This window comes from Lissotriton vulgaris, chromosome 10, assembly GCF_964263255.1.
Source record: "Lissotriton vulgaris chromosome 10, aLisVul1.2, whole genome shotgun sequence".
Lineage (NCBI taxonomy): Eukaryota > Metazoa > Chordata > Amphibia > Caudata > Salamandridae > Lissotriton > Lissotriton vulgaris.
This window is the reverse complement of record NC_141698.1, coordinates 372,353,451-372,378,770: the sequence shown is the minus strand read 5'-3', so window position 1 is coordinate 372,378,770 and position 25,320 is coordinate 372,353,451. Positions and strand designations below refer to the sequence as shown.

At 43.0% G+C, this 25,320-nt stretch overlaps 1 protein-coding gene across 1 annotated transcript in view; it reads left to right on the top strand.

The window, feature by feature from the left end:
• DNAAF8 (dynein axonemal assembly factor 8) overlaps window positions 1-25,320 on the top strand; it is a 1,006,155-nt gene that overhangs the window by 343,696 nt on the left and 637,139 nt on the right. The window contains exons 12-13 of the mRNA XM_086939618.1: window positions 13,356-13,550; window positions 20,463-20,579. Of these exons, the coding sequence (XP_086795744.1) occupies window positions 13,356-13,550; window positions 20,463-20,579 (312 nt within the window). The remainder of the gene's footprint in view (window positions 1-13,355; window positions 13,551-20,462; window positions 20,580-25,320) is intronic.

Genomic DNA, 25,320 nt, shown 5'->3' with positions numbered 1-25,320 from the left:
TAGACAAAATGTCAAATGATTCTCAGATTCTAGATCTTATTATTATTTTCTTTCAATAATAAAAGAAGAAATAGAAACACTTAGAATCTGAAAATATCAAACCATGTATATTATTCTGTGTTAACATAAAATGTATTCGATAATTTGATGCTCAGATAGAAAGTAAAGAAACTGCAGTATAGACAAGGTATATGTATCCCTGGGAAGAGGGACTACTTCTCTGGGATGGAAACTTAGTTGAATTTAACATCATTTTAATGATTGGTCTTGATCACCAACACTTGACAATTTTGGGTCCAAATACAATGAGGTATTCTAGCCTAAACTGGACCTGCCCCCAAGATATAGTCCAGTTAAAAAGTGGGGCAATTACAGCCATACCACATATGAATATGACTGTCAGTGACATAAATATATTTAGGATGGTTTCGGGCCGTGTGGATGGTCTTTGTGCCATAGTTCTCTAGTCGTTGAAAAATAGGAAGCTGGCAACATCAGTTTAAGTTTGGACCGGCACAGGCTGGATTATAACCTTTGGATATAGTGGCATTCATCACTAACGATCAATGAAGTGGCTTTGATCATTGGTAGGGCAGGCTATTTCTCAATCCTTGACAACATTTACAGTAGTTCAGAATGACATTTTAACACTGGAATGCCAAGAGCTCCTTTTGAAGACCAAGAAGTTGCTCTTTGACAATAATGGCTGGTATAGACCTTCTGCTCCAACATTTCAATGCCTGTCTTTCTATTTCTCCCAGTTTATTTCAAGACATTCTGCCCTTTGTGGGAAGAATGTTGTAATAGCATTATAGCCATTCTGCTTCTAGGTATATCCAGGGTTAAAAGCCCTCTTTCTCTCTTTGGGCCCTCAGTCCTGTAACTCAGGAAGAGTACCTTCAACGATTGTCTCGGCCCTGTGCTATGATTCTGAGTTAAGTCGCTCAAATATTGGAATGCGTTTTTAGCACTTGGAAGTCTCAGGACATGACACTTTGAGAAGACAAGCACATATGAACGTGGAACATATTATTTACAAGAATATTGCTAAATTAAACCAAGCTTGTTACTGCCATTCATGGTCGCTCACATTCTCCAGTATTACATCTTTCATAGATTCACATGCTTGTATCTTCCCCGTCGTCATGGTGGGAGTCTCACGGTAACAGAATGACCAAGCAGTATCATAGAGAAGAAAAACTGCATAGAAAATCCCCATAGGGACTGTAGTATTTGGTAACCAGACCATCTCATTATTTGGTCCAAAAGTCAGCCAATCAGCATTGCCACCCTGCCCTCACACTCCCCAGCATAAGCTTCCTGCCTCAGATTTCCAACCGCCTTCGTGTGAGAAAGGAGTCTCCCTGAGCTCTGCTCAGTTTTCTGTTCCTGAGTGAACTTTTGACCTTTGGAATCTTATTTTCCTGTCTTCTGGATTAAGGTATTGTGTGTACCTATTTTTTTCATTATGGCTGAAAGCTCTAAAAAGAGGCTGTTCAGGCCTTGCAGATCCTGTGGGAAGGCCAGGCTCTACTCTGAGGACCCACATAAGGACTGCCTTTACTGCCTTCATCCTAAGCATGTGGCTAAGGATTGTAAAATCTGTAGAACCTTTTCTGTCAAAACTAAAAGAGACAGAGAGGCTCGCTTGCTGTTGTGGCTTCAGAAGAAGAAGGCCACATCAGGCTCTGATTCTGAGGAGGAATCTTCTCATTTGACACCTAAGAAAAGAAAGGCCTCTGTTTCTGAGGAGAAAGTGGAGCCTAAAAAGAGTAAATCTAAGGAGAAATCTACATCATCTCTTCCTATTACTCCTCTAAAAAAGCAGTCAAGTCTGAAAGGGCCTGGGCCTGCTCCTTCGACCAGTTCCCTAGCTTCTGCTCCAAAATCTGTGGTGAAGACTTCAGCTCCGTCGACGACTTCACCGTCGACGACGACTTCGTCGACGACGACGGCTTCGTCGACGATGGGATATAAGGCTGCGTCGACGGCGACAACGTCGACGACAACAACATCGACGAGTAAGATTTCGCTGTCGACGAAGACACCGTCGACGACGTCGACAACGACGACTCCGTCGACGACTGGTTCGACGTCGAGGATGTCGACGGGAGCCCCGTCGACGATGATCCCGTCGACGAAGGCTCCGTCGACGAAGGCTCCGTCGACGATGGTCCCGTCGACGGCACCGTCGACGAAAATAATACTAACATCTGCGAAAGCTTTCAAATCGCCACAGTCGAAGACCATGATCTCTATACGGTCTTTTCAGTCGACCAGGGGTTCGGCGACTATCAGCAAATCTGCGGAGTTCACATCTTGGACGCAGATTTCACCTTTGCCACCATCCTCATTGTTAGAGCAGGACTCAGATGGAGAGGAGTCCTCAGGATCCGCCTACAGCCCTTCTCAGCTGCAGATAAAGAGCCAAGACACGGATGAAGAGGAAGTATATTCCTTCAAGGACAGACCTCAATCTTCCAGATACGAGTCTTTTCAGGAATCCGGTGATTATAATGAGGAGGAGGACCAACAAGAGGACTCACGTGAGGAAGAGCGGCAAGAGACGGTTTCCATTCCAGTGTCTCTTGTATCTGACCTTAGGGTAATGATAAACGACTACTACCGTCGTTTCCCAGAGGCGAACACCTCTCAACCACCTACGCAGGTGCCTTCTTCACAACCACCAAAAACAAACTCTGCCTCGCAAGAACAAATGGCGAGATCACCGCCAGTAGTTACTATAAGGGATGACCTAACGGAGTCTGACGAGGATGAGCAGCCTGAAGAAGGAGAACTTGTTCATGATGTTTCGGGGCAGGAATGGAATGAATACATCTTGCCATCGGCTCCGTCACCTATTCCTCTGCCATCTACCTCCCCGCCTCAAGACATCGGAGGTTTCCATGATATCATGGAAAAAGCGGCTAAGAGGTTCAACCTGGATGTGGAAGTTCAAGAGATGGATTGTTTCTTGTATGATTTCAAGGACGATGCCAAAAGATCGGTTCGTTCAATTCCGATTATCCCTCACATATGGGAAGAGGGCCTAAAAATTTTGAAGACACCGGCTTCCATAGCGGTTTCTGTTCCTCGGATTGAGAAAAAGTACAGGGCGCCAGAGTCTGCAGCAGCCTGTCTCATAGGGCACCCCCGACCGGAATCAGTTGTGACGCAGGCGGCGCAGAGGAATTCTAAGAACCCGGTGGCTACTTCCTTGGTACCTCCAGACAAAGAGGGAAGGAGAATGGACGGTGCCGGTAAGAGGTTTGCGGTCATGGCAGCCTCTACTATTAAAGCGGCAAATGCAATGCTTCAGCAGGCAAATGTGGTCCGATCTTGCACCTATACTATCTGCGCTTCCGGAAGATAGAAAGGAGGAAGCGTGGCCATACTTAAAGATGGAGCTAAGTCTGCTGCCGAATCTATAGACATCGCCATGGATGTCTCGTCTATGGCCTTCAGGCAGATGGCTGGGGCGGTTTCGCTTCGCAGACAAGGCTGGCTTAAAGAGACGTCGTTTCGCCCGGAAGTGCAGGCGAAGATTGTCGATATGCCTTTTGATGGAGAAAATTTATTTGGGAAGCACATTGACGAGGCCTTGCAAGGCATAAAATTGGACACGGATACAGCTAGAGCGCTGGGATCCCTTCAACAGGGAAGGTTTCAGTCCTTTTGGAAAAGGGGTGCAAGAGGTCAATTCAATCAAAGATCCTCTTTTCAGACCAATCGATATCAGCCGTATAACCAACAGGGATATCGACAATACAATGCCAACAACCAGTACAGGTCCTCCAACTCCTCTTATCAGCAGCAGTCTAGGGGCAAAACAAACACCAGAGGGAAGAATCAACAGTCTAACAGACGTCAATGATTTCAGGCCGGCGCTCCCCACACAACAGATCCCGGAAAACGACCACTATCTGTCTCAATACTTCAACAACTGGATGTCCATAACATCGGACAAATGGGTTCTAGATGTCATAAGCAGGGGTCATACTCTGGAATTTGTAGAAATACCACCAAATCATCCCCCAGTGCTCAGGCTCAACTCACATCGCCAGGAAATGCAGAAGGAAGTTCTTTCACTTCTGCAAAAGGGAGCCATAGAGGAAGTGCCGCAACATCTCAGAGGGAAAGGCTTCTATTCGCATTTCTTCCTCATCAAAAAGAAACAAACCCTGAAATGGAGACAGGTATTGGATTTGAGGGATCTGAATCAATACATAAAAAAGATACCCTTCAGAATGCTATCGTTGCAAGAGATCCTACTAATGTTAAAGGAGAAAGACTACATGGCGTCTTTGGATCTCATGGATGCGTACTTCCATATTCCCATCCATCGGAAGAACAGGAAATGTTTACGATTTGTCGTGGAGAGTCGCCACTTTCAATTCAAAGTCCTGCCATTCGGACTCAAATCGGCCCGAGGGTGTTCACCAAATGCATGGCCTCGGTGGCGGCCCACTTAAGATTGCAAGGGCATTATGTTTACCCATATCTGGACGACTGGTTGGTGGCAGGTCCATCTTTCAGAGAGGCAACGAGATCGCTTCAGTGCTGCATCCGGCTGTTTCAGCGCTTGGGACTATGAACCAACTTGGAGAATCCTCGCTGACTCCGGCCCAGGGCATCCAATTCTTAGGAGCATGGATATGCACCAGAGCAGGGAAAGCCTATCCTTCCGAAGACCGAATGAGAAAGATCATGGGTCTAACGGCGTCACTTCAAACAAAAAGGTCCACTTCTGTGAGAGTGTACAAGTCCATGTTGGGGATGATATCATCCTGCATCCCACTGGTGCCAAATTGTCGCCTTCGAATGAGGCCATTACAGGAACAACTGGACGAGCAGTGGGTTCAGTCCAAAGGAACTTTCGAGGATCGGATTGCCATCACGACCCGTATGAAGGTGGCCATGTCATGGTGGAAGGTTCAAAAGAACTTGGACCAGGGCTTGAACTTTGTTCCTCGAGATCACGACTTCGTGATGACAACGGACGCTTCGCTGAAAGGATGGGGTGCGCATCTTCAAGAGCTGGAGATTCAGGGCCTGTGGTCAGACTGGGAAGCACAGCTTCACATAAACATGTTGGAGCTCAAAGCGGTGTTCCTGGGGCTTCAAGCTTTCCTTCCCAGGATACGCCAATCGTCGGTACTTATCCAAACAGACAGCACCACGACTATGTTTTACTTGCTAAAACAGGGTGGAACAAGTTCCAAACAGCTGTCGACATTGGCGCAAAGAATATGGAAATGGCTGATAACCAACGGCATTTCAATTCAAGTTCAACATATTCAAGGAGTTCTAAACATACGGGCAGATGCCCTGAGTCGCACTTCCAAGGTGACACACGAGTGGGAACTGCATGACTCTCAGCTTCACAACCTGTTTCAAAGGTGGGGCACTCCCACATTAGACTTGTTCGCAACAAAAAACAACTCAAAGTGCGTTCAGTTTGCGTCCAGGTACCATCAACTAGGATCCAAGGGAAATGCATTCCACATGGACTGGACGGGGAGGTTTGCCTACGCGTTCCCTCCATTTCCATTGATACCGCGAGTTCTTCGCAAGATGAGATCGGAACCATGCCACGTCATATTGATAGCACCAGCCTGGCCGAGACAGGCGTGGTTTTCAGACCTACTTCAGATGTCGAAGGGCAGCAAGATCCAGCTTCCGACATTCCAGAACCTCATTTCCATGAGAGACGGTCAGATTCTGCATCCGGATCTGCAATCACTAAAATTGTCAGCATGGAACCTCAAGAGCGGGAATTTCAAAACCTAGACATTCCGCAGGAATGCAGGCAAATTCTCTCGCAGGCCAGAGCTATGTCAACAAACAAAACATATGCAGCGAAATGGACCCATTTCTGCCACTGGTGCGACAGTCAAAACTTACATCCGTTTGAAGTTCACCCTGAAGGTATCCTACCTTACCTGCTGTCACTATCTAAGGCAGGTCTGTCGCATGCCTCGGTCAAAGTGCACTTGGCAGCAATATCACGTTTCAGGAGGAAGCCAAACGAACCATCCCTCTGGTCTTCCAGGATAATAAAAGAATTTATCAAAGGACTTTTCAGAGTTTATCCACCTATCCGGCGTCCACCAGTGCCGTGGAACCTCAATACAGTCCTGTCACAACTTATGAGGCCACCTTTCGAGCCTATTCACAAAACAGACTTACAGTTCCTATCATGGAAGACAGCCCTGCTGCTTGCGCTGACATCAGCAAGGAGGGTTAGCGAAATTCAGGCATTTTCAGTGAAGAGCCCTTTTTACAATTTCGCATGGACAGGGTTATATTAAGGACAAATCCAACTTTTATTCCCAAAGTTCCTACATCTTTTCACCTCAATGAACCTGTCATTTTACCTACCTTTTTCAGCAATCCCTCATCGGAAGCAGAAAGGGCATTGCACTCTCTGGACATCTCTAGATGCCTAAAGTTCTACATTGAACGGACACAGACATTCCGTAAATCCAAACAATTATTTATTGCATTCGAAGGTCAAAGGAAAGGGCTTCCTCTGTCCAGACTGAGTATTGCCAGATGGATATCATCAGCTATCCTGAAATGTCACGAGAAAGCGGGTAGGCCGCTCTGTTCTAAAGTGAATGCACATTCCACAAGGAAGATGGCGACTTCAATGGCCTTGTTTGCAGAAGTGTCGCTGCCTGACCTCTGCAGAGCAGCAACGTGGAAGAGCGTGCATTCATTTACAAGACACTACTGTCTAGACACTGCGTGGAAAGAGGACACGGCAGTGGGACAAGCTGTTCTGAAACGCCTATTTCAGTAAGGTATGATTTGATGGCCTACTTCTGTTTTCTATACAGTATTTTCATTTATGTCTGAACATGTGTATATATATATATATATATATCTGCATATATGGTGTTGTTTTTGATATGTATTATTATATCATTGCCTTGCTGCAGAACTTCCTTCTGGGTCCTGTCCTGGAAACGCTACGAATTTTGTGAGCACTGCTTACTAATCTGATACAAGCATGTGAATCTATGAAAGATGTAATACTGGAGAAGGAATTAGTTACTTACCTGTACACTATAGTTCTCCAGTATTATCTTTCATAGATTCACATGCGCCTGCCCGCCTCCCCGTTTCTCAGGCAGAACCTGTTCTCGGTATTTATCCATGTCTCTCACTCGGGGACGGAAATCTGAGGCAGGAAGCTTCTGCTGGGGAGTGTGAGGGCAGGGCGGCAATGCTGATTGGCTGACTTTTGGACCAAATAATGAGATGGTCTGGTTACCAAATACTACAGTCCCTATGGGGATTTTCTATGCAGTTTTTCTTATCTATGATACTGCTTGGTCATTCTGTTACCGTGAGACTCCCACCATGACGACGGGGAAGATACAAGCATGTGAATCTATGAAAGATAATACTGGAGAACTATAGTGTACAGGTAAGTAACTAATTCCTTTTTGCAGCTACAGACAAATTCATTTCATTTTCAGGTTACTGTTAAAACCTTGTTAAATGTGTGCCTGGCTTTGAAACATTGACAGAAATGGAAATATAATTTGATCAGAAGTGGGCAACTTCTCAAGGATCTCAAGGAAATGAAAGAAGAAACACATGTATGGTCCAATCATCCATTGATAATGCTCTGGCTTTATATTCTTAGACCCAGAAACATAACCTACCTTGACTATAGACACCGGCGCTTATGGACCTCGGACTGATTTGAGGCAAACTCTGATAGCTATTGTACTCACAGGTTGTTTTGCATAAAGGAACATTAGTAGCTCATTTGAATTTATTTAAATTAAACTTGCTTAGTGTATCATATTTGGAGTGGTACAGCCGCAGTTAGTTGCCCGTTATGCACATATTTTAAAGAAACTAACAACAAGATCTGGCTAGTAATTCTTTCACATCACCAAACAAGTCAAGAGCAAGGTGACACTACCTGTAGGGGTGAATAAGCTGGAGGTTTCAGGGAGTTTTCCCTTAAGTTAGAGAATCCCCTTACAAGAAACCAACCAAATGCAGGATTTCACCATGTTACTCAAGTCTCTTGAAGTAAAACTGCATACCCCTTTGCAAATGCATTAATTTCTCTACTGTTGCAGAAGATCTGAATGAGTGCTAAGCTGAACCCATGGAGAAGAGTTGAAATTAAACTTCTATTATCGAGCTAAAAATGCTAGTAGAACAGGCTAAAACTTAAAATGACTAACTACCAGGGCCGGACTGGGAACCAAAACTGGCCCTGGCAAAGAGCTCGGCCGGCCCCACTTGGAGCGGCCGAGCTGTTTGCCAGAGCTGGTTTCGGCCGATTTTGTTACAGGGCCGCTTTTGTGGCCCTGTAACAAAAACGGCCCCCAGGGGCCCAAAATCGGCCCCCACCCTAGCGGCCGACCAGGGAAACGCTCAGTGCCCGCTAGGGCCAGTCCAGCCCTGCCAACTGCAGAAAGAAACAGAGCAAGCCCAAAAGGTAGTCAGCCCTATGTCGCTGAAGGTGGCTGGATCAGCTGAACATTTCTGGTTACCTACAACTAAGGGAAGTTTCTAAATACCAAAGGTGAGGATGGAGGTGACTGTTCTCCCCATCTAGACATCCTTCACATCAGGCAGGAGGATCTTGCAAATTATTGACATGAGTTATGTCCTGCCATTCCCAACCCACAGCGACTTTTAGAGGATCACTTCAAAATCTCGATGCAGGAAGCTAACTTTATCCTTGCCAAGGATGCCAACGAGCAGGTGCCAATCTCAGAGAGAGCCAAGGGGTGGGGGGCTACTTGTACTGCTTCCTTGCTCCAAAGAGAAACAGAGGCCTATGCCTAATGTTTTTTTCTCTGAATACAGAAATTTCAAATGCTTACTCTGTCACAGTTCCTTTCCACTCTGTATCCAGGACCCTGGAGACTGGATGGTGTTTCTGGACATGTAGGACATGTATTTTCATTTACATGTAATGTTGCTTTACCTGCGGTTTACGGTGGAGTCAGAACACTTCCAATTTACACTTCTCCCTCGGCCTACTCCTGCTCCTTGGATATTGATGAATGTCATGGTGGCGGTCACTGCACATTATCAGAGGTGAGGGGATTGATGTGTTTCAGTACCTTAATGAGTGGCTGTTAAATGCAGTGTCGGCCATAGTCAGTCACAGACTACCTCTAGGCAATGGACAAACTCCTGACATCGCTGAGGTTTACCAAAAATGAGCCGGAGTCCTACTTGTCCTTCACACAGATGATTCCTTTTATTGGGGCCATGCTGGACACAGTGGTTAAAAGGTCTTCACCCACCATTGCGAGTCTGTGGCATTCAGGATATGATGAACAGCAAAACACACAAGATGATGGACGTAATGTTGCACAATGGCAAAACATTCACCCCCAGTCACAGATCTGGGTTTAATCCATCGTTATTTTGCTCACCAAGCCACCCCAGTTCAGACATGGTCATATGCAAATCAGTCTTGACCCTGTGCCTCATGGGAACAGTCCATCCCAAACTGCCAAGCCATGTCTTCCCTGGACCGGAATCAAGCCTCCTAGGACCGGTTTCTGGCTATCAGCCGCCTTCAGCCGGGATAGCTTGACTCTAGTGGCTTAGTGAGCACAGGACCCACGTCTGGGCATACCCTTCTCACATAGGGTGAACAGCAAAACACTCAAGATGATGGACGTAATGTTGCACAATAGAAAAACATTCACCCCCAGTCAAAGATCTGGGTTTAATCCATTGTTATTTTGCTCACCAAGCCACCCCAGTTGAGACATGGCCATATGCAAATCAGTCTTGACCCTGTGCCTCATGTGAACAGTCCAGCCCGAACTGCCAAGCCATGTCTTCCCTGGACCGGAATCAAGTATCCTAGGACCGATTTTTGGCTATCAGCTATCCTGGCTGATGACGACTGATAGCCAGAAACCGGTCCTAGGATGCTTGATTCTGGTCCAGGGAAGACATGGCTTGGCAGTTCGGGCTGGACTGTTCCCATGAGGCACAGGGTCAAGGCTGATTTGCATATGGCCATGTCTGAACTGGGGTGGTGTGGAGTGCAAAAAAACGATGGATTTAGACCCAGATCTCTGTACTGGGGTGAATGTATAACATTGTTCTGCATTCTGTCCATCAACTGTTGTTTTTGCATTCAGGATATGATCTCGCTGTTTCAGGATCAGTACGGGGTCTCAGTGAGAATGGCTACAAAGCTCCCAGGTCTTCTCATTTCAAATACAATGTGTCATTTGCAGACCTTTGGATGGAACCTCCAATTTCAGTGGGCCAAGCATCTGAGCTACTGCTCCGATTTCATTCATATCTCGAAGGAGATGGCTCAGGGTCCGCAATGGGGAATGATGAGCTCCAGCCTGACCTGCTACAGGCAACTCACCCTTTCCCTCCCATAGTTCAGGGTTGTGCCAGATGTATCACTACAGGGTTGGTTGGGGTCACCTGAGAGAAGTGGAGATAAGCGATCTCTGGGCTGTGGTGCAGAGCTAGCTTCACACAAGGCTTCTGAAGCTTTGGGCAATACATCTGGCCCCAAAAGCTTTCTCCCATCCATCAAAGGGAGGCTCATACAGGTCCTCACTGACAGCATGACTTTCATGTGGTACTGTAGCAATTCTGGCAAAGTGGGGTCCTGGATCCTGTATCAGTTAGCCCTATGTGGCTGAAGGTGGCTGGATCAGCGGAACATTTCTTGTTACCAACTAGGTGAAGTTTTTAAATACCAAAGTGGACTACCTGAGCAGATGTCTCTTGGCAACCCAGAAGTGGTGTCTACATTCCGGGGAGGCGCAGAGCACCTTCATCCAATGAGATGAATAGGAAATCTCCCTGGTTAGATCTATACACCCCTGTTGACAATGTTCAGTGTCAGAACTTTTGCATGCTGGAGTTTCCTCCAGGGCACTAGGTAGAAGATACGTTCCGGCTGCGATGGGACATAGGGCTCTTGTATACCTTTCTACCAGGATCAGCACTGAGCCCAAGTCATCTGAATCACACTGGATTGGGTCAGGACTGGGTGGAACTAAGAGCTCTTGAGCATTTGTCCTCCGATCCAGCCACCACTTCAAGACTACCTTCTGTTTCAGCAACATGGCAGAGTCCTACACTCAAATCTCCACAATGTACACCTCTATATGTGGAGATGGAGGAGTTGCAGTTAAGTGCTTTTAATTTGCTGGCCAATGTGGTTGATGGTATCCTTGCGGCTGGATGTCCTTTCACAACATTTATTCAGACATTTTGTTGTTTGTTCTTTTGTTTGATCGGGTTTAACTCACAGGTTTTCTCAGAAGCTATTTGTCATGCTACAATGGGTTTTGAATGTATTTATGACATTCCACATATGCATGTCCTTTGAGCCAGTGCATAGCTTCTACTTGAGACTCCTAACAATTCAAACTGTTTTCCTCATCACTATCATGTCAGTGTGATGCTTAGTACAACTACCCTACACCACCTTCTCAGGCAAATTGGTACTGAGGACCCAGGGGGCCTTTCTACCAAAGTTTGGGACTCCCTTTAGGTAGGCCAATCTATCACCCTGACAATGTTTGGAGGTAAGTAGCTTGTTTATGTTTCCAGAAAAAGTTTTATCAATTGACTTCGTTTGTCAAAAATGAAAATCTTGGAAATTGATGTAAAAGTATGTATTTTCAGAAACTAATTTACTTATGCTTGGAGACAACATTATTACATTTACTGATTGTTTGAATTAATCAGATTTCATGATTACTCTACCGAAAGTCTTATTCCACACACAACATACCTCCTGCCTACATTAAGAAACTCATTGCTGTAATTCCTGGATTAACATGGCAAGGCTGAATTCATGAGTGATCTTTGAAATTGTTTAACCTTCTCTTACTAAGGTTGATAGTGGATTTTATGACTGGAGGCTCTTCTACTGGGCATACATGGGAAAACACTTGAGATTTTTACATTCCATTCATTTATCAACAAGGTACTTGATTAATATTGTATGCAATGATGACCCTTGACATACCAAATTAAAATTTAGCGATCCAATTAAAAAAAAAGAAAATTAGTTTTAAGACGATGGGTACCATGGGAAGATCTGGAAAGATATCATTCAGTTGTTACATATAGCCTAATTTCACTCTGTATCTCTACTTAAAGGTAACCCCAAACTGCCAGGTATCTCTCAGGACAAATATTTTCATGAAATATGCTTCATTAAACTATGGGATTTTGTTTCATAATCAAACACTGAAATTATTTTACTTAACTACAAAATACTTTAACATACACAAAACCTATTTCTTTAAATATTTACAAATCTGACACTTTTTCCTTGAAGATGCAGCTGTTACTTTCCCATTCCACCACAATAACTTCTTAAAATTAGAGTTTGATAGAAGTATTCTATTTCCACCTACATGTCAGTTTGGGAGAAACCAAAAAGGACTACTCCTCAAACTGGGCTGATAAGTGGCCTTTATGGCTATCTAAAAAAACACTCATCACAACATGGCCTCTTTGCAACTGTATTATAACTTTTGCACTTGTAACACAGTGGCTAGGATAACCATCACGTTTTGATGGAGTATCTTGTCCGCCAATCTCTAAATACGAATCTATCTCTCAACTGCTCATTTCTAAAACCTGGAAATCTCCTCTGTCCCTTCTTTCTTGGAATGGTGAAAGGACTTGAACAAGGCTTTCGAAATAAATGGCATAGCAAACAGCTATCGCACAAAGCATTTTAACAACTGTAAGCGCTGTTGGAACAAACTGTTTAATTAATTAAGTACTTCAGTGAATATTCCTCATTCTTTGCTGGTACATGAGATGAACTTGGAATTTAAGTGGAATGTCATTGATACACTTTCTATTTATTTTGTAGTTTATTTTACATTTTAAGCCCAGTGTTTCATATTCTGTTGCTATTAAAACAAATAAAAAGATTGCACTTCTAAAACCCATTTAAGAGTCATAATTGAATGATAATTCATGCTAAGTTGGAAAGATTTAATAATGTTGAAGCCTGTGAAGGCATGTCATATAGACAAAACGTTGTCATACATTACTGTTGCTAACGACTCTTGACACATTGGGATGGTCATTACTTGTAAGCCTGTCTGTGCTGACCACTATTGTGGTCATTATTTTAACAGTGTCAAACATTTTTAGTAACCCAGGATGACTTCCAGTGATCAGACATAGCTCTCATTAGAGAAGCTCGGCTGCCCTAGTATAGCTATCTTAAGCAGTAGTGACTATGATGTGAAGCGTAAGGGTTTCTATTCTATATTTTAGCTCCAGATGGTTGTTTCTGTTCTCCGAGGCCATGGCTGAGATTACCATCTACTCTTCCTTTTTCCATGCAGACCAAGGAAGACCTGCGTGGGATGTCCACATTCTACCAGAAGATCTGTAAGTACCTCTCTCACACTTTGCTTCAGAACATCATCTGGTGGAGAGGGCCGCTGATTCATCGTTTGCAAGATCAGATCTTTCCAGTCCTGCCAGAGATTCCAGCTGTGCGCCTCAACAGCATCACTACCATCAACCCAGATCCAGAGGTACTGTAGCCCTCATTTTAATCTAGTGTGGGATAGTAGCCATCATGTAGCCTGCTGATTTTGAGGCCATTATTATGTTGTAGTTAAATTCTGTGATTCCAAGCGGAAACAAAAAAAACATTTTCTCTGAAAGTTTGTCTCACTTTTCAACAGATAACTGGATTTACGTACACATCGCGCTCATGATATGTTCTCTCCGAATATCACCACCTTTTGGGTGTTTTAGGTCTCGCCTACAGAAAGGTGTCGGTTGTCGAAAAGGCTCTTGTCCACCATACCAAAACTTACAGTTGGCTTTGGGCCAGATAATTGTTTAACCTTGGTTGGCTTTCTTGTGACTTTCATTTGCTTGCTTATTATTAAATGAGTTGCTCTTCTTGTGATTTTTCTTCTTCTAGAGCATGGCTGCTTCACTAGCTTATTAATTAGATGCCTTGTATCCTTCCGGTGCTTACATTCAGGGAACTACATTTTTATGTTGCTTTTAGCACTCCAAGAGAGTGCATGTCTTTTCTTGCTCGCTCCCTCATGTGCTGCCCCTCTTAAACATCAGTCCACTCCATGTTGCTTTCTCCTCCCTTACCTCAGCTCCTTCATTGCTTCGCCCAACTAAGCTTTTTATTTTTTACTCCCTTCTCCTCCATTGCTCCTCCGTCCACTTCTCATTGCTCCCCCAGTGTTCACTTTTCCACTCACTCCCCCTGACCCTCTCTTCCATTGCTTCCCAGTCTTCTGTCACAGTCTTTTTTTTCTTTTGATAATGCTGCGCAGTATCTGAAAAGAGCTTTTCTTTTTGTCAATGCTGAGCAGTATCTCAAAAGCAATGGTAAAGCAGTTAGGTTGAAAAGACGACTTGTATGTTTCATGGAAGTTTGCACCCTCTACCAGTGCACAAAGTACTGCGAGCCTCATCAAACTGGCCCCGATATATCTCATGCTTGCCAACATTCTGATACCAAAACAAGATATCTCTGGAAATGGTATCAGACAACCTTTGGCCTGATACTGACACAACAATACATGACCTAGGTCGGAAAAGAGGACTAGATGTGCCTTTAGTCTTTAAAACATGCAATATAATAATAATCCAACATGGAAAAAGAAATTTGAGTGATTGTAAGTGTTGATTAAACTTTGTTATTCTTACTCTTGTGTGCAGCTACAATTCTTTTACTGTCGACATAATTCATTGTTGCACACCAGTAGCATATTTAATGTACGTTTTTTCTTTTTGATTTGGTAGCCATATTAGATTTGGAAAGGTAGCTAACATGTTTCACGCTGTCTTGCCGGTTGGCACAGGGCTTTCTCAAGGCTTTATAGTATATGGAGAAAGGGTAATATTGGGTTTTCGGTGTGTTTTGGAATTGTATCATAACGTCTCTGCTGACAAGAAAGGATGCAGGGGACTGGGTATGGTCCCAAACATGATTGAAGGGCTTGTCTGGATAACTGGGATAGGAATATTACGCTTGGCAGCATCTCTAACCAGGGCATCATTGCACCTGCACCACCATTCTGCTGCTTCTCCTAGTTCCAGGGCTTCTCGAATAAGCGATGGAGTCATTTCTCACTCCAGCACTACCAAAGTCTGTTGCAGTGCACTTACAGAAAAAATATAAGCCACCTGAACAAGACCCTCTCTTCTTCGTTTCTGGCCATCTCCTGAATGTGTCCTAGTAACTACTGTAAAAAAGTTCCATCCCAGGTTGCCATCTTTAATGGTACCTTCTGAAAAGGAAGGCAGGAAAATGGATGCAGCTGGCTGAAAGCTTTGTGGTTCATCAGAAACTGCAATTAAGACAGTGAGGGCCACTGCCCTACTCTGGTGGCATGACTTGTTCCTCCGGAAGACATTTTAGTGATTTCAGGAAAACCTATCCAGAGAAGAAGGCAGGATTTCTCAAAGGTACCACAAGACTGGATAGTGGTCTCCAGTCAACTCAATGGCACTGCTGAAAATATAGCGGGCATAGCCAGACATTGCCACTGTCATGGTCTGGCCCTTTCTCATGACTCTGCCTTACCAGCCTGAAACCAGAAGCCAGATCGAGATTTCTAAACCATGCCACAGTTGAAGGCCACTTTGGAGATACTCAGGACTGTGGGCTCGAAAAATAATGTAAGAAGTACAGAAAACATCAGTACAAACCTTATGACAGGCATTACAAGCACCAAGGGGCTCAGTCCCCCTCAGTAGTCGTAAGAGCATTCTTGCAAGACCACGAAAAATCATCGACTCCCCTTTTTTCCCTCTTTTGTTTGCCCCTCTGGTTGATAGACGCTACAAAAAGCATTTGGAAGAGCGGAAGAAAATAACAACAGACAAATGAGTGCAGAATATTGCTCAAGAAGGTTATTCTCAATACTATTGAGGTGTGCTTCTTTTGGAAGTCAGCATCCTTCCGTTCAAAGAAGCTGTAAAATTGGTCCTTCTCTCACAGAAAGGAAATGAAGTTTACTCCCATAACTTTCTAGTTTCAAAATTAGGACCAGAGGAGGAATACTGTCCTATTCTAGACCTCACAACAGATGTTTCGGATGTTGACATTTCACATGCTATGCTATGTTCACTTGTTGACAACAATTATGTGCCCCTACACTAATGCATCAGGGCCAATTATTCTCCTTCTGGGAGTCTGCCTTTGCAGGTATCATTTCTCCATTACTCTTGCAGGCCACAAACCATTTTCACACAACACATATTGTAATCCATTGATTCTTTTTTTACAGATGTCCATTTATCGAAATTGTACTGATGAGATCCCTGTGAGGGTTAAAACATTGTTGACAACTGAACAACAAACTTTATTTTGATCACCAAATAATTAAGAATCACACACAGTTGTTTGTTGGAAACACAGATTCTCATCATTGTCACTTTTTACTTTACTGTAATGTTTCCGCTCACGACACATCTCATGCATATGTTTGTGTAATAATTGCACAATATTACCTGGTAAATGGCTTTACCTGCTTTTAATTTCTAAGTGTTTGTCATATGTTTCAATATGAATAAGTGTAAACAATGATTTCACTGAATATTACAATTTGTTCTTGAATGGTACCAACAAGAACTAATGTTCTTTAATAATTGCCAATTGCCCAGGTTTCTATGGGTCAAAGGGCTGCTCTTGTTGTATAGTTGTATAAGCACAGTACTTTGGCGCACCAGTTGCGCGCCCATTGCATGCATCTGTACTGCGGTCGCCAAAAAGTAGATCCTCAAAGGAGGAAGAAGCGCAGGGTGTTGTTGGCAGTGTGCAGTTGGATGATGGGAAATTAGGTCCTTTTGCTTGGGTTTTTCTTTTAAATATGGTTTTAGCTGGAAACTAGAGATGTCAGTTATTGTGCAGATGGATGCTGGGAAATCCAGTTAGGTCACTTCTTTTGCAAATGAAAGATGGGAAATTAAATGTTGTTAATTTCTGTGCAGCGGTTAAATGGGAAATGAAGTCCTCTTGCTTGGCTTCTTCTTTTAAAGACTGGTAGCAGGAAACTGCCAATGTCAGTTCATGTCGAGATGGATGATGGGAACTGCAGTGATGTCTCTTTCAGTGTAGATGGATGATGAAAAATGAAGTCTTCTTGGTTAGGTTCTTCTTTTAAAGATTAATCTGTTAAAAAACCAAACTTCCTGTGCATATGGATGAAGGGAAATCCAGTGATGTCACTTCTTGTGCAGATGTATGATAGGAAATGCTGTGATATTATTTCTAATGCTAATGGATGATGGGAAAATAAGCACTCCTCTCTGGCTTCTCCTTTTAAAGACAGTTTTGGCGGGAAACCAGTGATGCCACTTTCTGCTCAGATGGATGATGGGAAATGCTGTAATGTCACTTCCTGAGTAGAAGGATGATGGGAACAAATATACCCCCCTATCCATAGATCTTCAGGATACATAGGCACACAACATGATCATTCAGAAGCATCACACATTCTTAAGATTTCTGCTTGGCATTGCCCGCAAGCAATACAAGGTCCTTCATTTCAACCTCAGCCAGCAACACAACCTTCAAGCCAGCAACACAAACCCTTTTTTGAAGTGCATGTCAATGGTTGCTGCAGATCTCAGAAAGTTAATAATATTATTTTGTCCCTACTTGGTTGACTGGCTTATAATGGTACCAATACCTCAAGGTGCCCAGTGTCAATACAACGTGACATTCTCTGAGCTTCAACAACTGAGACTCGCTGTGATGCACTCCAAGTCTACAGCAAGTCCGGTTCAGTCCATTACATGTGTGCAGCTATAGTAACTTATCATGAAGAATGTATCCTTTCAAGGAGATACTGTCATCTTTCCATATAAAGTGGCAGAAACTTCTAAAGTTGAATCACTCAACAGCCCCTCAATTTTTTATCTCTTTTGGGCTCAAAAGTCACTTCATCTTTCGTGTTAACAAATGTCTGCCTGCAGATGAGACAGTTACAACAGTGCCTGGAAGACCAGTTTAGCCTGCTCTCAAAAGCTGGGAAGAAGGGTTAACTCCTTCTAAGGCTACAATCGATTCCTTCCCTTGGTTCTATCTATTGACCAATCTCCTAAATGGTGTCACCTTTTATCCGGACACTATGACTCAGACTTTTGTGCCCAAGCTTCCCTGTTAGGTTGGCAAGCCCACATTGACAGTCTTCAGGTCTAGGTAATGTGATTTTCAAAGGAAAAAACTTACCAAATCAACCTATTGGTGCTGAGAGCAGTTCATTTAGCTCTCAAGCTGCTCCTGCTGAGCTCCTGCTTGCTCAAACATACTAAAAAACAATATTGCATTACATTAGCGAGCAGGGAGGTTAAACAGCTGAAACCCTCATATTGAAACTCATAATTGAACAGGTAGATAATAAGCTCCTCTCCTTTGTCTGGAAGAATCAATCTCCTAGAGTTCCAAGGTCCACTCTAATCAAGCGGACAACATCTGGGTAAAAGAGGCCCATGTACTTTGAATACTTATGTCTGAAACGAAGTCTATTTATAATATGGGCATGGCCTGAAAAGTTGGATTTTTTCTTGGTGTTACCCATTCAGTTTTCACCATATGTTAAAAAAATAGAAATATCAGACCTGAGGTATGCTTCTAAGAATCCTTTAGAAGTGATTAAAAGGGCATACTTCAGTTTCTTAATTTTAAAATATGGTTGAAGTTCTATCAACAACCACCAAAAGATTTCTATCATGCAGATCAACCATTGGTGGCTGATGGCCAGTTGTCTAAAAGTAAACTGTTACCTGAACAAGATTTGGCCAGATGGATCATCTCAGGCATCATCTTGGCACATAATATGATGGGCAGGCTTCTCTCAGGCATTATTAGGGGCTATTCTATGAGGTTTATGGCTGCCACAACTGCGCTCTTGAAGATGAAGCTCTCATAAAAATTAGCAAAACTGAAACATGGAGGGCAATGCATCCTTTTGCAGTGTATTACTGCATTAATGTTCAAACCAGAAATCTGGAAATGGGCAAGAGATGCTCTGGAACCTTTTTTATATAAGGTGCACCTTACCTCCATCTATCACAGCTTTCTTAGTACCGTTTGGTAATCTGAATTCAAGCTTATGAATTTATGAACGATCCAACTACTAGGAAGAAAAAAGTTACTTACCTGCTAGGGTTCTCTAGCATTGTTATTTCTAAAAGATTCACATGCAGCCCTTCGACCTTCCCTTTCATGAGGCTCTGCATTATATATTTCACTGTTACGAGGTCGAACATCTGACTTTTGGAAGCCTCTGGGAAGGGTATAGCTCTGTGTCACGTCATGTCATTGTTAGGCACGGGTGGAGTTCGCAGAGTTCTGTGTGACAAAAAATCAGTCTCGCTACGCAGAGTTCTGCGAGCTGCAGAGTGTGTCATGTTGTTCCGTTCATGCTGAATTTTCGGCCAGGTGATTATCCCGCACTGTAAAATCAGTGTGAATGGCACCACTCGCAGGGCAAGAGGGCCCTGCTTCTTTCTGCCACCTTGGTATGTGGATCCACTGCCTCTCTTAGCCTACATTATATCAACTTATATGGCGCCTCTAGAAATAAAGGGCGGATTCTGATACCTTTTTTCTGTTATAAGTTGTCTATTTTTCCATATTTAAAATGTAATGAATATCCAGGAGTACAGGACACCTACCTTTGTGAAAGGAGGTGATAGTTTCTGCCACATGTTTTCTGGAACAAATAGTATATGCACCATGGGAGGCAGATCCTTTTCATACCTGGCTGCTAAAACATGGAACTCACTCCCCGCTTACCTTCGCCTCACCCAGAACCACCTAGCGTTCAGAAAGCAGCTTAAAACGTGGATATTTGACAAATAATCCTCCTCCCCTTCCCAAGCGCCTTGAAACCCTCTGGGTATGTAGTGCGCTATACAAATTTTATGACTTGACTTGACTTGACTTTCATACAGCTTCTCTAATCACCATTGACCACCAGATACATTATTGCTTAACATGTGGAGAGTATTGCATATTTCAATTCTCTCCCCTCACATCAAAACCTATGTTCAAGCACATTTTTTCCTGCGCTTACCCACTTTTCTCTTCTCTTCCTATTTCTGTTTTATGGGGTCTTTCTGTTAGCTGTGTCTTTTTGTGTTCTGCCTCCCTTCTCAATTTTCTTTTTTTTAACTTTTCAGCCTACATTTGTATCACTCTTTCATTGTTTTCGTCTCCCATAATCTCTGAATGCTGTACTGAGTTCTTGGCCTTACTCCCTCTTTTTTTCCCACCACTGCACTCCTATTTTCTTAGGGCGAACTACATAAGGAATCCTCTTACACTGGGTATGGAGTATCTAATGATTGAATCCCTTTACAACAGTGCTGGGTTATCTCAGAGTGAAGTTAGACATAAGCTCTCTCCTGGTATGAGTTAATGGGCGCTAGCAGTGAATCTGTTCTGTTGTGTATTTCAGGCTGTGGAGAAAGCCTTCTCTTCACCACGTGGTTTCTACTGGCAGACTATTGAAATTGATGAGAAGATCTGCTCCAACGGCACTGACCATGGCATTGATGCAGACACTGAAACAGAGGTCAGAATTGGCTGATGGGGTTCATCCAAATACAAGATGATCATTGAAGATGTTGTGTGATCCAGGACAGAAAATGATACACCCTTAGAGAGTTGTGGTGCTTGTTTACTAAACAGGATATCCGTGGGCAAGTCTCAAGAGGTCTTTTCTAAGCAATGTTACTTTGAAGTTACTGAGACCTCTATCACACCCTGTCAATTCTGCAATGATTTGATGGATACAGAAGTTGCAATACTGAACCTCTGGTGTCCCTCCAGAACACAGTATGGCTTCAATCTGGGACCTTTAAAGTATCATGTGCTCTGAAAATCTGTTCTTTCTTGAATGTGTCTGTCCCAATATTATTTGACTGGTGTTTTTCTAGGATTATTTTCACCAGGTACTGATTACAGTTTTAGTACAAAAGCTGTTTTCGTCTGACTCAAACGTGTTTCCACAACATAAATCACTGCCAAGTCTGCTTTAGCATATTTCCCCAGCATCAGATGTTCCATAGATTCAGTAGCTAGTAGTATTCCCAGTGGCGGGGCTGGGAAACATTGGCATTAGATGTTAAACAAAGCTTTTAAAAATACTCATTTATCACTGCACTATTTGCATCCTATCCTAATCATTATATGACCCAATCTAGAGCCAGTGAGTTGAAGACGTCCTGAGCTTCATTCCCCCTTTTGATTTTCATAGGTTAGAGTTGCTACTGAGCACAAATGAATCCTCTGGAATGCTGCTCTTATGAAAACTGTTTTCACCTGCTTCACGATCAGACAGGTTTTTAAAAAAAACTCTTTCTAGGAAATAACTGGGCTTTTTCCACACCCAGTTGTAGGGGTTAGGAGTGTTTCTATATATGTGCTTGAAGATTGGGCCCATTACCCATAATACTTCTGACTAGCATTATCATTACATAATCGCAGAAACTTTTTTAAAAGCAAAGCTGTGTCTTGTCGAACACTAGCAAACCATTTGGACATAGATTTTTTTCTTCTGATAATTCACATACTCAGGACATTTACTGCCTGATTCCTTTTGATGGCCCAGTAAAGTGCCTCATATAAAAGATTTTCTGCACTAAAATTCTTAATGAATATATAAAAGGAGGGACTGAGAGCACATAAAGGTCCAGCATATGTGCACCTAACAACCCTGAAATTACAAAAAGGGTAGGCCGTCCCTTAGAGGAGAGAGTATTTAGATGAGGTTGTAATGAACTAACACATCAGATGGGGGCATCGGATTGCTCAGGAGCAAGAGCCCTCATACACCCAGATGGGTGGCGTACTTCATCATAGGACATCGGTCCTGCACTGCATACCCTTTCTGTAATTTCTAAAATTCTCAAAGCCAGGAAAAGGAGTCGGGATATCTCTCTTTTTACGTCGAGTCTTCTGGATGACATTGTCTAGAACAGGGGTCTCTAGTCTTTTCTGTAATGAAACGCATTGCGAGCTACTAACATTATTAGTGTTGTATAATCTCAATTGTTTTTTACATGTATATTAATTAAGCAAAAGCTTTCTAATTGAATAAACTGGGCTGCACACAGGCGAGCTACTCAGAGGTAGCTGGGGAGCTACAGTAACTCAGAAGCTACTGGTTGGAGACCCCCTAGTGTAGAATGCTCCTCTATTCCCTCCTGCCAAGAGCACCAAGAAAAATACATATTATTTGGTTGAGCTGTCTGAAGTGAAAAGGTCAAAGTTTCTAATTGTGAAAGTCTTTCCTTGGCCAGATTCGAAAACCTCTGAGCCACCTTTAAAATGCAGGCATCAGATTTATCCCCAGAAGTACCACCCTCCTCACTTCTGGCACCAGAACCGTCTCATTCAACTTAAAGGTTATTCACAAGCATTGACTGCAAAATGGCTCATTTACAAATGGCCTCATGAAAAAAAAACACATGAGATAGTCTTCATCTATGAGAAACCTTGTTTGTAAGAAGCCATCATCTACATGAGGGCATCGCCTATGGCAACCATCATTCATGAGGGGGGCTGTCACCACGAGATAGCTCACCCACAGCGGTTCCTGTAGACTATTTAGATACCTTAGAATACAAGACCTTTTTGCTAGACGTAGCACTCACTTTTTGTTGAGCTGTGAGGAAATGGAAAATCTTCATTCTCAGGGGTCTTACTAATATCAATAAAGAACTTGGCACAGAAGCTGAAATATGAAAAAGACATCTTTTTTAAACTTAATTAAGTGAGGCTACGTCACCCAGCTGCCTTAGCAATTGAATGAGGCAGTCTGAGGAATACAGAGGACAGAGGCCTTTTATATGTTTTAGGGTTACATGACTCAGCACAAAAGTAAGGGGCAGTCTTAGCTTTTGCAAGCATGCAAAAACCCCAACATTCCTTATTTACAGTTTGACCAATCCCATGTATACATGACCAAAGCATTGTATGATGACAAACCCACATTTCAGTTGTGCAGCTTATAATTAATCATCAAACAAACCCAAGATAAACATTCTTCTTTAGACAAGCTGGACAAAACCCATAATAAAAGGGCCTGCAGCCCACATCATAAATAGACCATAAAGAAGGAACAGAAACAGATAGGAGCAAGATAAAGGGGTGTGTGCGTGTACAATAAACTTAACAATGTCCTGCCCTTTGATCTCTATCTAACCAGCTGCCTAACAAGGAACTGGCTCAACGAGGTCAGCCTCGGGCAAGGGAGTCAGTTCGTTCAGGTCAAACAGAAGTCAGCACAAACTCAAGCTAAGGTGCATGTGTCCCAGAGACGTGTTCAGCCACAGTCATAAGCCTATGTGAGGGCAACCACAAAATGGCTGCTATGCACAAAATGGAACCCATGGTTCAGAACGAAATCTTCAAATACACAGTAAATCCATCGGTGTAACATGATGAAAACACTCATACTTGCTGAACTCACTGTTTACGGTTCGTTGTTACCAAATTCGTAACAGAACCACAACCGTTATGACCCAGGTTCAGAATTCACGGAACCTCAGCTGTTCTGTGAACATGCAGCAGACCCCTAACCTCAAAGACCTTTAGGAGGTCTGCAAAAGGATGCCTTTTCACTATATCAGCCTCAGTGCCAGACTAATGTAAGGGTGTAACGTAGGCGCCTCCAGTGCAGCTTCTGCAGGGTGAAGAAGAAGACGCCAGTGGAGTTGTGGATGATGAGGAGGTGGAGGGTAATGGCATTCAAGATGAAGAACAACCAACTTTGGACTTACATCAATACTCTGAAAACGATGAATGAGGCGACTATGTAGAACCGGTTGAAGGTCCCATGGATGGGATTCAAAAGAAGTCTCACTATTGTAAAATTCCATTGCTTAACTAATCTCATAATTCGAATTTTCACTACTTGATTAACATGTTTTCTTTTCAACTGCAAGTTCAATAAATGTCATTCTCATACTGGTCTGCTTTTGGAATGAGGTTTTTCTTTGTAGAAGATCCAAGTCCCCCTGTCGACTTTTGTATCACATTCAGAAAGCATTGAATGTGCCTGAAGGAACCCAGTCACTCTGGTGGACAATGTTGCTCCCCCAGAATGCATTGAGGTTGACTGAAATGGCTGGATGGTTGCTGACACAAGCAACACTTCCTGCACGGAGAAGACAGGAAAATGGATGAAATGGGCAAAAGAGTGAATGTGCTTGTGCCACTTAAGACAGAGTGGCTAATGCTACAGCATTCTTAAGGAGGAACACATTTCCTTAAGACATACAAGGTTCAGCTAAAGCTAAATATTAGGGCGAACAGATCTGTAACCATTATTGATACCTTGATTCTTTTAATTGATTTGGTATATAAACAAGTACAAAACATGCAGACACCTGTATACACAAATGGGTAATAAGATAACGAATTAACTTACACATGCTAGATCTCCAACAACCACCAATGTTTGACAGCAGGTGAATAGAGATTCAGTTGTTGGCTTTGCAACGGTTCATTCCACCCATTTTTTGAGTAAACATCATTCATTTACTGTCATCCAGGAAGTCATGCTTAGCTGGTACAGATGCTTCTCAATGCATAAATATTCATCAGTTCGGACAACAGCTCTTATGGCTATTTTCAGACTCATGTGCAATATCAAATTCTGTAGCAGGGATCACAAAATATCAGACCAACTAAAAGATGCAGTTAACCCCACAAAAAAGGCTCAAGACCTACCAATGGTACGCCTCACTCCTTCTTTGTATACGCCCCATTCTACCCATGCTGCTAGGAGGCAAAATGCAACACAATCTGCCCTCATGTCAGGAAATAACATCAGACATATAGTTATTCTTTGGAATTTATATTATTGCCATCAAGCATTAGCATCTTCAGGCCCTCCAGTAAGAGAATATCAGAATGTCATTGAGAGGAGTAATAAAACAGGTACAACAACCACAACTAATTGAGGAATTCCAATTCAGGATTTTCCTTAAGCAGAAGAAACTGGTGGCTGGTGCCCATTCCTAGATCTGAAAAGTTTAAGCACTGATTTTAAATGATGACCCTCAAATTACCAGCATTTGACCAGGAAGACTACCACACCTCCATATATATTTGATACGCCTATTTCTATGTCCCAAGAAATATAAAACATTGTTGTCACCTTGAACTAATGGACTTTTGCCACGTCTACAATTTAAAGGTTCTGCTCTTTGGTCAGAGTCTTGCTATTTAAAAAATGCATCACTCCAGAATCGTCAAATCTTCATCAGTTAGAGAGTCATATTTATTGGTATCTGCATGATATGTCA